Genomic DNA, 13,940 nt, shown 5'->3' on the forward strand with positions numbered 1-13,940 from the left:
GAGGGCATCTTCCACTTTGTGGACGTCTTGCATTTGTGTATTTTGACAACCTTCCAGCAGATGGCAGTAAAGAGGAGGAAAGATGCCGTTTTCTCCACATGGTGGACTCGGCAATCCTGTGGTTCAGAAAAGCTTTTTTCTTCAAGGGAGGGAAATTTTTATATGAACGTTTTTCTAAATTTAACATTTCTTAAATTACATGGAAAAATATACAAAGGTAGAAAAGTGGGAAAAACGGTAAAATCAGAATAAAATATGTTCACCTATATTCATCACAAAACATGCCTCTACCACATTAGTTTGTCCTGTCTTTGAACAACACAGTCACAACTTTATTGAAAGATCCTAGGTGAACAGCAATAGATTACAGGAGACACTGGCACATGCTTTGTAGGACAGTGCAGCACACAGGAGGACGCATGGCTTGTCAACGCACCCTCTGTTAAAATAGAATATTCCTAGGGGGGATTCCCTGGTGGTGCAGTGGTTAAGAATCCGCCTGCCAATGCAGGGGACACGGGTTCGAGCCCTGGTCCGGGAAGATCCCACATGCCACGGAGCAACTAAGCCCACGTGCCACAACTACTGAAGCCCGCGCACCTAGAGCCCGTGCTCCACAACAAGAGAAGCCACCGCCACCGCAATGAGAAGCCCGCGCACTGTAACGAAGAGTAGACCGCAACCAAGAGTAGACCCCGCTCGCCACAACTAGAGAAAGCCTGCGCACAGCAACGAAGTCCCAATGCAGCCAAAAATAAATAAACAATTTTTAAAAAGAATATTCCTATACGGTATTAATAAGAAAAGTTATTCCTAATTAAGTAGAACACTAAATTTTAAATAAACATGATACAGAAAAATAAACATTTTCTTCAAATCAAATTTTGTAGTTTAAATCATATAGTAAAAGCCTAGGGACTTTTCTGGTGGTGCAGTGGTTAAGAATCCGCCTGCCGAGGCAGGGGACACAGGTTCGATCCCTGGTCCGGGAAGATCCCACATGCAGGGAAGCAACTAAGCCCGTGCACCACAACTATTGAGCCTGCGCTCTAGAGCCCGCGAGCCACAACTACTGAAGCCCAGATGCCTAGAGCCCGTGCTCCGCAACAAGAGAAGCCACGGCAATGAGAACCCGCGCACCGCAACGAAGAGTAGCCTCCGCTTGCCGCAACGAGAGAAAGCCCGCGCACAGCAACAAAGATCCAACACAACCAAAAATAAATAAATAAAATTGATTCCTTAAAAAAAAAAAAAAACCTAGATGACTTTCTATGAATCTCTCGCAAAACTGAAGTTTTATTATTTTTATTACTGATTTTTAAAAAACCAGTGATTCTCAGAATTCAGCACCTTCCATTCCATTTGACAGAGGTGAGCTGTCTGGCATATTGATGTGAGCACTTCTGGTACCTGATTTTCCGTCGCTGTTTGGAGTCTTAGACAAACCATATGGCATGTTTGATGAAAGAGTAGATTTTAAAGGAGGTCGTCCCCGTTTTGACTTCTGCCTCTCCTCATCCCTCTTTTCATCCTTTTCACTGTCTTCTTTGTTCTGGGTAACAACAACAAAATGTATGAGAAGCACCAGCCTATGAAAAATGAACAGTCTACTTCTCCAAGGAAAACTATAACTCAAAAAGGTTTGTTATGTCAACTCCTCATCTGTAGTTATGGAAAAATTAAAATTAAATCGTTTTCTAAAATATTTTTGTACTTATGTGAATACGATGTTCTACAACTTCAACTTGTAACACTGCAATTATATTGTGAAGGTCAGAGTCAGTACATTAGAGAGCTATACACTACTCAGCTCTCCCCCTTGTTTCTTACTATTCCCTGAGGAAAAGAAAGATACGTCATCATCTCTACAGCAAAGGCTGAAAATTGTGGGCGTGCATGAGGGTACAACTGGCCAACGTATGTCTTAAAATTTAGTATCAGCTTCCAGCATTTAAAAATTAGATTTCACATTTTAAAAAATACAGTTGTCTTGAAAAATCCTAAAATCTGGCAACCCTGGGTCTGCATCCCACAGCAGAGTAGTTAGTTCCATTCTCTCTAGATGAGGAACTTGACCTCTCCTTTGTCACTCTCAGTCCTACTTTACACCCCTTTTCTAGAGAACCTCATAGGCCTTTGTGTTTGAAGTCTGTGCCCTAGGGGTCGCTGGTTTTCACCTTTCCTGAAACAGCGTGGTAATGTGTTTACATTTTTTACTTTTTAAGCTTCTGTGTTGTAGAAGAGAAAATCACAATTACTTTGAAAGACTCAAGATGATTATACAATGAGAAAACAACGTTTACAGAAAATATAATATGAATAATTCCTGTACCTATCATAAAGGATATGGCACCTATGTACATACTTTAGCTTTTTTCTTCTGTTTTTTCTTTGGTCCACCTTTGTCCAACGGCCAGATTATCCTGTCAGCCTTCACCCATTCATCATACCTTAAAATAAAGAATATATTAAAAATTCACAAGAATACCTTATTTGAAAGGTACTCACCAAATAAAAACAACAGTGAGGTAGGCTAAAGAATTTGGTTCTAGCGTTGGCAGAAATGCGAAGGGCACGGATGCTAGTTTGCTGGTAACGTGTGCCAAGTACTCTACTAGGTGTTTTATGTACCTGCCCCCAACAGGGCAAGGCAAGAGAATTTCTCAGGGAAAACAGGCTTACAGGGATAGCAGGGTAGGCAAACTCTAACTAGATTCAAGATTGTTTGAACTGCCTTCTTTTCCACAACTCCCACACATCTGAGCTTAATGAAATAAGTGATTCTGCACTGGAATTCATTCTATTGATCGAATAATGCAAAACAAGTCAGGTAAATTCAAGTTTGTAATATGCTCAGTTCCAGATTATTTTATGAAGGCCTTTTCAACTCTTTTCCTCTCAGAACTCTCTCTAGCCTCCAGTATTTCTAATAAAATTTTATTCTGAATTGTATCACCTCTAAGACTGAAATTTTTTATAGATATTTCCTTTACCTACATTTATTCTGTTTAGCTCAAGTTGAGAACAACTCATTTCCCCTTTCCCAAAATATTGACATCACTTCTAAATTTTAACATAGGCAGTCCAAGTTACTAATCAGGGGCAAATAAGGAATTAAACTTCCTGGAACTAAATAACAACTTTCATATTATATGAATATATAGGTATTTATAGAGCTCAACCAGAATCTAAAATCTGAACATTTAAGCAAAAAAACTACAGGCAGTCCTTGCTTTGAACTGCACCATGATGATGGCAACCATACCCTCACTTTGTTACCGAATTACCGTGAAGTCACGCAAAAGAAGGACACTGTTCCAATATGCGCAAGTTCAGCTGACACAGTACCATGACTACCTATACTATGGTTTAAAAATGATCTTCTCCTGCATTAACCCAATATCTAGCAGTATGGAAGGTCAATGAAAACCCATAACCATGTGAATTCCAGTTAGGTAACCAGTTAGGAAGAACATGAGCATGTAATAAAATGACTGTGAAGCAGAGTCATACAGTAAAACATTAAAAAAATGAGACAGAAGGATGACAGAAGGGGGAAATTCTGGAAAGCAGAAAAGACACACTGATGGTAAATAAAAGTAGATGGATGTGAACTAAATAGAATCTGAGGAAAAAAGGCTACAATGGTCTGCAACTGCAAAGCAGGGACTCGAGGTTGGTAAGTGCGGTCTTTCTTCCCAAATTCAGTACATACATACAAAACAACTGGGAGATGGACGAAAATGTTTGTTTTTAGTGTTGGCAGAAATGTGAAGGGCACAAGGGCTGGTTTGAGAAAAGAGAAAAGAAATTTTCAAGTTTTATACGCTATTCGTTAAAACCATACTCTTAAAATGACGTGAGAGGACAGAAACCAAACTCCCCCTCACTAAAGCAAAGTTAATGTTTATTGAGCACTTACTAACTATATTAGGCACTAATTATATTAACTTTGCATGTTAATGTAGATATTAGCACTGCTTCTCACAGAATCCCTGTAAAGTAGGTACTCTGTCTTCCCCAATTCAGATGAGGGAATTGAGGCATAACAGGGCACACACTGAGTATGTAGGGAAATTTTGGAGCACTCTGGCTCAAAGCAACTACAGGGCAAGCAGAGATACTGAACACACAAGACTTTCTAAAGGAGAAAGAGAAAAGTAGTCCCTGCCATTCAGGAACTAGCCTGGTACTATTAGCTGGGCCTTGCTGTTGCTACGGAGCTGTTCTGGCCCTCACAGCTTGGGCGTGTTGTTCTCATGTTGAATGTGAACAATTTCACAGAACATCAACATCAGACAGGTCTGTTCCGTGACCATAATGGATCAAGACAAAAACAAGACCACTCCCTAGTTGTGTCTCAACCCAGAAAAAAGCAGGAACATTTTCCAAGCCACAAAAATGACCGAGCATCCTTTTTTTTCCTGACTGCTGCTGCTTTACCAATTATAGCATTAACCTTGCTCTAGTCTTCTCTCCTTATAGATAAGATTAAGATAACCAATTACAGAATTACCCCCCACTTCTTGACAGCATCCAGTCTAGAGCAAAGCCGCATTTCCTTAAACCCACCCCAAAATCACCTAACAGAAGCTCAGATCTAAGTCCTATCTAATATTCTTTTTTTATTAATTAACCAATTCAGAATTGTTACAGTGCTTGATACAGGTTTGATTTCTGATAAATTTAATAAACAAACAAACAAAACCACTTGCACTGTTGGGCGCCATGGGCCTGGCTCCCTACAGGATGTTTCCACAGAATCCTGGGGTATTGCTTTTCCCCAAGGTGGTACTGTAAGCTTTCACAGATCCACCCTCTAACTGAAGTGCCACGTGGTTCTCCAAGCTGTGTGTTCTCCCTCACTGAAAATGAGTAATAAATCCAACTTGTTCAACTACAGATGTGATCCTGGTGACCTTTGGCTGGAAGTATTGACATAGCTAGTAAAACAGTGGGAATGACAGGAGTCTTGGAAAATTCAGATACAAGGTGTGCTTTGTAAATACATATATACTATTTGCTTTACTTCTTTAAAACATTAAATTGATCTTTCTGACCCAATGAAAGAAATTTCAAAAAAAGAAAATAATTTCTTGCTTACCTGACATTCCATCCATAGTAATGTACCAAGTATAAAACTTCTCCATCATCAATTTCAGTGCCTTTAATACTGGCTTCATAGATTTTCTGCGTTTTCCCTCGTCCATATTTTACTTTCACTTTGGTTCCTGTTAGGCAAGGTTCTGTGTCTTCCTCATCTTCCTCCCCTTCAGAGTCACATTTGCTTTCGGTTTCTTCCCTGCAGTAAGTTATAACATTGATAATGCTACTAATAACTTAATGGAAAACAAAATAATATACGCTAAAAGAATCCAACATGTAGAAGAGTCATAACCTAATTCATGTCAGTGGAGGAGGAGAAGAAGGAGGAGAAGGAGAAGATTTTTACAGACTACTTACTAAGGACTTTATTTACTATGTAAAGGTGCACTGTACCAAAAGGAAATCCATACTTCTTAAAGGCCAATCAATAATCACAGTTAATGATGATGTGGAGTCAAATAAGTCACTTTTGATAAAGCAAAATAAGGACAACATGCTTTGAAAAAGTCTTTAGGATTCATACTCAAGTGCCACCTTCCAGGTGAAAATGACCTAAAGATAGTTTTTAACTTCCTGCAACTAAAATGCCTTTTAAGTCTACTTTACTACTACTTTCTGCTCAATTCAGAACGGTTCTTAACCAAGACTAGTTTTTTGGTGGGCAAAATAATGAACAAGGGCTAACTACCTTAGTAACTCTATCTTTTAAATTATTGATAGTTTCTATTTTAAAGGTTTCCCCACCCTAACAAAGAAACGATACTTGAGTATTAGGCCACTTGTTATAACTGTGGCATAGCACCAGGAGAACAAAACTTTGCATATCTAATGTTGATTCCTATTTGTTTTTACGCATCTCCCATCAGTTCTTCTTTGTTTTGATAATCAGATATAAAGGAGATTCACATAGGGAGGTCCAACAATATTTTTCATATTTTTATAAATAAAACATTCTTTATTAGCCTGGCAAGGATTCAGAAAAGATTTGCATCAAAGATCACACTAGTGTCACAAGAGTTTTAAAAAGCTTAAAAGGAGGTACTGTGTTCTGTCATAAACATAGGGCATTATTTTAGGGACCACTGGGGGACCCGACATGAAGAAGCTTTGATAACCCATTAGCAGTGGGAATGTTTTCTTTCCAAGGGCATCTTCCAATTATATCCTGATAAGGTAATTTCAAAACACCATGAGAAACTACTTAAGACAGAAGTCTCTATAAATAAAAAAGTTTCCTATTTCCATAATTCCTGCTACTGAATGAGAATACAGACTATGTTTGTATATTCAATTTTTATTTAGTAAAAGGAAATACCATTCTTCATATTCAAGTCTGAAATTTTCTGTCTCTAAAATAAATATTCCATTTACATATCAATTAATTATAAAGGCTTTTCAAACCACCACATAGTGTGTATGTGTATATATGTGTATTACAAGTTTGATGCATTACTATAAAATATACACATTTTGATGCTTATTTTTAACACATCTTCAAACTGTAATTAGGCCTTACGTTTTAGGTGGTTTATCTTTGCTTAAATTTATTGTCCAAATACTTCAAATACTATACTCACATCATTATACTTAACTCCAATTACTTCCTCCCACTTTCCCTAATCCTAATCCTATTTCACGACAGAACCTGCTTTATTCACTAACCTAATTCACGTGTAATTGTGAAAGCTCCTGCACCTATTTGTACTGAATCATAAAATTACCTCCCGCTCACCAATCATTACTATTTTTCCACTAATTTTCTCAACGGTTAATTTTCAGATGGGTGTCAGCCACTAGTCGGAGGCAGCAGGCCACTGTTCCCAATTTTGCTTAGTAACTCACATTTCTAGAAAATTTAGCATCAGATGATAATCAAAAAATAACTATGGAGGAGAGCTTCTATACAAGTAAGTGTGTTATGCTGCTGTTGCTGAATTAAAATTCATTTTTTAGTAGTGTCTAAAAATTAGTAAATCCATTTGACAACAAAGAAATGGCCAACTGAACATAGTTGGACATTACCGTGATCTAGCTAGACTGCCTAATCATTGGTTATTTTTAAGTCAATTCAGTCCATACGTGTGTGATACATGAGAAAAAACAAAAAACAGTTTTCATTCAACAGCAAACAGGATGAACATTAAAAGGCCGAAATTTAATTGTTGTGATGTGGGGCAAGAATGTACTTTCCAAACTAGAATCAGGGGTGCATGCCACTTACTCTAATACAATAACTTGAAAAAGAAAAATGTTCTTAGATAAAGCTAACACACAGAAACATCTGCTAGTACTGTGCACCCATGTGTTTGTTAGCTTTCCCAAATTGTACCTTTTTTAAAATGGAATTTTTGCTGTCGCTGTTTCCTCTTGTCCACTTCCTCCATTTTTCTCCAGCTCCCTTCCCTGCTGTCAACTGCAGGACCTTTCTTTTGACTGGGTGGCGCAGCCTTCTTTGAGGCCACTGTTTAGGGCACAAGTGCTATTAAAATGGTGCGACCAGTATATTCTCCAATTCCGAAAGGCGATACACATCATCTTCACAATGTGTCTCACCTTCATTAGACAAGAGGAATGGAAGTCCCAATAAGAAAACATTCCCTCAAACCTGAATCTCTAAGCAGGAACAGAGCGCTGCTGTACCCCAGACAGGTGCTTCTGGAGAACAAATATAAGATAATGTACCTCTCTTGGCTCTTCTCTTCCTCTTCCTCTGAGTCTTTGTCAGAATCCTCCTGCTTTTTAATTTTCTTCTCCTTTTGCTTTGGTGTATTTTTTCTCCCCAGTAGTAACTCATTTTCTTTTTTCTCTGCAGTTTCATAGTCATCATCTTCATCCTTATTTTCTGTATCATTATCTTTTAATTTGTCTTCTGTTTTCTCTTCTTCAATTTCCTTTTTAATAGAATTTGCATCTCGAGCAATTCGCCTTCGTCCCTAATAGGGGGATAAAAGCTTTAAAGTAACTATCACTACAAAGGGCAAAAAAACATAGAAAAATGCATCTTTTCCTTAAACCTTCACAGCAATGACTCATCTTCTCTCTAGCTTGAGGCATGACACTGATAACCCATCAACTCCTGAACACTTTTCTCTTCCTCTCAAAAGGAAAAGAATAACCCATGTAAATTACTTAATTATGTCCAAGTGTACTATGATCCCTGGCTACATACTACATAAAAAATAAAAATTTTCTCCTGTGTTCACTCTATTATCTCACTTTTAATATTTCCTGACTATAATAAAATTTTTTAAAGAATTATCTAAGTGTCAATGATGTAAGTTAATAATAATAAATCAGTCCCTTAAGTTTTCAGAAGTTCTGTCATCTCTAATTCTACTGTTTACTACGATAAAATTAACATATCACTGTGTTTCAGTGTGATTACATTTTAAAAGGACTGAACTGTATCAATGGCCAAAAAGTGAGCTCATTTCTTTGAATGAGTATCTGGAGAGCTCACTAGGCCAGCAGTAACTTGTTATACGCCCAGCAGCTTTTATCCAGTCTCTTGCTGCATGCTCAAATGACCAAGAAACTGTTGAGCCATTTCATTATCTCCTTCCAGTCAACCTCTATACACTGGCAGAATTCCCCTCTACTTGGAATAAAGTGAGGATAAAAAAAGAGCCAAGAACTTTGGGAGCACCAGAATACTTAACAATATCTCAGTATAACAAATGTTTTACCTAGTTGCCGACTATGTGCTATTTAAACATCAAAGGTCGGGAAAAAAAAAAAAAGAACTTAAATGTAAGTTCCATGAGGGCAGGGTCTCTGTCTTATTCACTTCTGTAACCTCAGATCTAGACAGTGCCTGGCACATGGTAGGTGCTCTTTAAATATTTGTAGGTAAATGAATGAAAGCATCTGTTATCCATCAAAATTTAGGTTTGTGTAACTTATACCTTTATTCCAGAAATCCCATTTTTAGAAGTCTGGCCTCTGTATTCAGATAAATGAGGAGGACATTTTTACAAACCTCTACATTTAGATAAATGGGGAGGACATTTTTACAAGCATATTTATTGCATCACTTTTTATAATCATAAAAAATTGGACAAAATCTTGAGGAAGGTAAATTTATGAAACATCCATACTACGCAGTACTCTGCAGATGCTTTACATAAAGATGAGGAGGGTCTTTATGTAATGACAAGGACGTATGTCCACAATACATACAAGGGATATTATTCAGTCTTAAAAAGGAAGGAAGGGCTTCCCTGGTGGTGCAGTGGTTGAGAGTCCGCCTGCCGATGCAGGGGACATGGGTTTGTGCCCCGGTCCAGAGAATCCCACATGACGCGGAGCGGCTAGGCCCGTGAGCCATGGCCGCTGAGCCTGTGCATCCGGAGCCTGTGCTCCGCAACGGGAGAGGCCACAACAGTGAGAGGCCCGCGTACCGCAAAAAAAAAAAAAAAAAAAAGGAAGGAAATTCTAATGCATACATGGATGAACCTTGAAGACCTTATGCAGAGTGAAGTAAACCAGTCACAAAAGGACAGAGTGAAATAAACCAGTCACAAAAGGACAAATACTACATAATTCCACTTATATGAAGTACCTAGAGTAGTCAAATTCATAGAAAGTAGAAGGGTGGTTGCCAGAGGTTGGGGAAGAGAGGAATGAGGAGTTACTGTTTAACAGGTACAGTTTCAGTTTTGCAAGATGAAAAAAGTTCTGGGGATGGATGGTGGTGATGGTTGTACAACAATGTGAATGTAGTTAATGCCACTGAACTGCACATGTAAAAACGGTGAAGATGATAAATTTTATGTTATGTGTATTTACCACAATTTTTAAAAATTAAAGAAAGAAAAGAAACAAACCACTTTGGATGTTTCATGAAATTCACTAGAAGATTCCATTTACTAGATGATAAAATGGACAGTTTTAAAAAATGGTTTCTGAGCAAATAAAAGAGAAGATGATTTCACCTTTTCTTTTAAATACAATTTCACTGAAAAATAAGATGCATTACAATAAGTGAACTTCTTTGACAGTGTGATTATATTTTCTTTCTACTTCTAAAATTTGATAAATCCTACTGTGTAGACATCATCAGACAAAGATCAAAATAGTGAGGGACAATTCCTGATTTGAGTTATATACTAATGGAGAGGAAGAGTAGAGTTAGAACATAAAACCAGTGTGCACATGACTAGGAAACAAGGCAGAGCATGAAAAACTGCCACAAGAGCTGTACAGTGTGTTGTGAAGTCAAGAGAAAGAAAAGATCCCACCTGGCTGAGGGCACAGGTATTATAAAGAGGAGATTCATTCACTCAACAACTATTTAATAAGTCCTTACTATGTGCCAGGCACTATTCTAGATGCCTGGGATCTCTCAATTAATGGAATAAACACTAATCCCTGCCCTTGTGGAGTGTGATACTAGTCCAGAGTGGGGTAAAAGAAACAATAAATAGTAAACTGAACAAGTAAGTAAATTACAGATAGAAACAGCAACGTTAGAGGGATTGCCAGTGCCAAAGAGAGGAGGTAGGTTACAATTTTAGGTAAGGTGACCAGGATAGGCTTCAGTGAGGTGACACTTTAGCAAAAGACTTGACGGAAGTGAATATTTGAGACTGACCCCAGATGAGAATGACTTGAACAAACATAAACAGAACAAGAGGAGGAATGTTTTTTCAGGTAGAAGAAATAATATGTGGTATATTTAGAGAAAGGGAGCTAGGCTAGCCTGGCTGAAGCACAACCAAATACTGGAAAATAAACTAGGTTCATAGGAGTCTTTTTGTGTATATCTGAAAATGCCCATAATAAAAAGGTTAAAATAATGCTAAAAACGAACTAGATAAAACTAGTCTTAACTACCTACCCTTGGAGATTTTAATTCTGTTTCTTCTCTTTCACTTTCACTGTTTGAATCAATATTTTCCTCAGGTTCACTCTTCACTTCTGCTAAAGGCATTTCTTGATCTACTTTTGGAGCCTCTTCCATGGATTCTTCTAAGTCTTTTTTTTCCTCTTTTACTTTTGGTTCATGGTGGTGAATAGTTCTGAACTGAATATTTGCAGAACGGCAGTACTCCTCAAAACCATAGAGATACCTAAACAAACAATATTTCATTTTAAGAAATCTTAGTCTTTACATTTAACTTGAATACTATATTAAACACACACATGTTTTTTGAAAAGTAAAACTCAAGCCTTTTTTTTTACAAAGTATTTTTTCTGTTACTGATTTATTGGTGTTTTATATAGGCAAACAGACAAAAATATTGATCAGAAAATAAAATTTCTTTCCTGAAAAATCTGAGCTTGTGATAAGTGAACACAGCTATCATAGTTTTGATGTGAAGGCTGTTCACCACAAAAGGTACAACTCTATAACATGTATCGTAATTTCAGACTATAAACACTGCCTGTATCTGTGATTTTGAAAAGAATATCAGAACATGAAAAATGGAGTAAAGCTGACTTGGTACACTGAAATAACTTTCAATCACAGTATTTATTAACTGAAACCTTTTTATATACTTTCTCTGACTTTAATGTTCTTCGACTGATGTGTTCTTATTTAACTGTTAACAAATTAAGTGGAAAATACTCCTTGTAAATATGTATTCTTTGATGAATAAACTATACTACTTACTTTCTATAAGCAGTTTTTACATTGTAGGAAGCAGCTGAATTCAAAATAGGAATGCCAAGGTCCATATAAATTTGCTTCCATACAGCACCACTATCAATCTGGAAAATTAAGTTTTTATTTGTTAATGTTTGCAAAGGGAAATAATCTTTACACTAATACTGTATGTTCATTAAGAAAATGTGCTTATTACCTAAAGTACATATTATAGTGCAACATTAGACAATTTAACTTTGCATTACAGTCTTACTTACCTTGTCACATCCACCTTGATGATAAACCAGTCTGAAAAGTTTGAAGAGATTGAGATCTTTATAGCCCAATACAGGTGGTTTGTTGATTGGAGTACCTTTTAAATATCAGAGAGCAGAAATACCATGTTAATTCCAACGGAAAATACTAAGTTGAAAACAAAGCTTATCAATTTCTAATTTCCCAAATATCACTAATCAGAGGCATATATTTAAAGAACCTCAAATTATATAAGACAACACAAAATATTCTCTATCTTCTTTACACAGTATTGTGGTGATCTTTAGTTTTACTGCCACAACTAATAAAATAACCTCTCTAACTGCCACTGAATTGGATAAAACTAAATCAAACCTTGGGCCTGCAAGGTGTAGCCAATGATGTTGCTGGTTCAAGAAGCCTGGGCAAGAAAACATACAATGGAAAGGGCACATTTTAGGCCATGGTTCCATTTTGAATGCTTCAACACAAACGTTAAGACGGGTGGCAGTCATCTGAAGGATCACTGTTGAAGGCCAGTAGAAGGCCACTGTTGAAGGCCAGTAGAATCCTTTATCTGAGGATTTCCAGGACTTATATAATGCCAGTAAGTATGATGATTTATAAAGCTTCTATTTCTTTTAACTTTATTAGAAATCCTACTCCGTTTAGATAGGGGCTATTATGTTTAATTTGTTGAGACCAAGGATCAGACTAGTTTACTTGCCACAAAAACGCCATTAGTAACTAATGGGTATGTAGATTTACATTATGATTGTTCACTTTCTATTACTCAAATATTATTATAATATTTTCTGGTTTCATAAGTCTCAAGAAGATAAAATTTAACTACACCAAAACTACTTTTCCTCTACATTTGTACTCAAACTAGATATTAGCAGTTGTCTGTATTCCCAATACTTATTATTATCAGCTATAACTGATTCTTAGGCTTGAAATCCAAATCCCTGTACCAGGATTTGAACAAAAATAATACATAAACCTAGAATATAAAACAGTAAAAGAAATGTCTACTTTTTTTTTTTTTTGGCCATGCCGCACTAGTTCCCAGACCAGGGGCTGAACCTGGGCCCTCAGCAGTGAAAACGCTGAGTCCTAATCACTGGACTGCCAGGGAATTCCCAGAAATGTCTGCTTTTAAATAATAAGCATGAAAATACCTCTGTCTTCCATAAACTTATAAAGCTGTTGAAGGAAGCTGTCCCTCTCTTCAGGATCAGGTTCTTCCTCAGGCTGTAAAGATAAACTATATAAATATACAGAACAATGAATAGGAGATACACTGTCTTCTTTGTTTTTTGTTTTGGGAACCCAAGGTAAGGGGATAAAATTTTAATGAAGCCAGAAAATATGAATTTTTCTCAAAATCCTACAACGCCATACTTTAATTCATATTTTGATAGAGCTGGTTTGATGCGACTGTCAAGATATACAATCTCTACTCTTCGCCCCATTTATCACTTGAAGCTTCCTGTTAATTATCACTGTGGGGACTAAGATTAACCATGAGGAAAAGGTTTAGGAATGGGGTGAGAATGTTTTCACCTCATCTAGTGTTTTTTTAAAAATCCTCAAAATATCATGTGGCCCATAGGAATATACTGATAGATAAGCATAATAATCACAAATGTATTTATTATTTTAAAATAATCCACATATTAATATTAAAATTTTGTTACTGTTGAATGAATATAAACCAGAGGCTGCGAAGTCGCATGGCAAAGGTTTTTTGTTTGGATAGCACAATGTTTTAAAGAAATTTAAATGCATGTAAATGAGCCATATAAATTTTATTTTGTCCCAGACTCTACCAGCCCCTCTTGTATCACAGTAGCCTGCTTTTCTCATTTGCCTTTCTTGCAGGGCCTCTGTAGTTGACTTTGCAACCCCTTAAAATAGAACAATGAAAATTATTTCTTAAGGAAGGAAACTATATACATAACTACAATCTAGTTCTATGGAAAAAAAA

The 13,940-nt window shown here is 36.8% G+C and overlaps 1 protein-coding gene across 1 annotated transcript in view; it reads right to left on the minus strand.

Annotated features, from left to right (window-relative positions):
* Nucleotides 1–13,940, minus strand: part of ARID4A (AT-rich interaction domain 4A) — a 57,732-nt gene that overhangs the window by 12,338 nt on the left and 31,454 nt on the right. The window contains exons 12-19 of the mRNA XM_060142035.1: nucleotides 13,132–13,204; nucleotides 11,974–12,068; nucleotides 11,723–11,820; nucleotides 10,946–11,177; nucleotides 7,789–8,039; nucleotides 5,105–5,302; nucleotides 2,366–2,450; nucleotides 1,411–1,552 (exon numbers count right to left, since the gene is read on the minus strand). Coding sequence (XP_059998018.1) covers nucleotides 1,411–1,552; nucleotides 2,366–2,450; nucleotides 5,105–5,302; nucleotides 7,789–8,039; nucleotides 10,946–11,177; nucleotides 11,723–11,820; nucleotides 11,974–12,068; nucleotides 13,132–13,204 — 1,174 coding nt within the window. The remainder of the gene's footprint in view (nucleotides 1–1,410; nucleotides 1,553–2,365; nucleotides 2,451–5,104; nucleotides 5,303–7,788; nucleotides 8,040–10,945; nucleotides 11,178–11,722; nucleotides 11,821–11,973; nucleotides 12,069–13,131; nucleotides 13,205–13,940) is intronic.

The sequence above is a fragment of the Lagenorhynchus albirostris genome, chromosome 1 (genome assembly GCF_949774975.1).
Source record: "Lagenorhynchus albirostris chromosome 1, mLagAlb1.1, whole genome shotgun sequence".
In the NCBI taxonomy this organism is placed as follows: Eukaryota; Metazoa; Chordata; class Mammalia; order Artiodactyla; family Delphinidae; genus Lagenorhynchus; species Lagenorhynchus albirostris.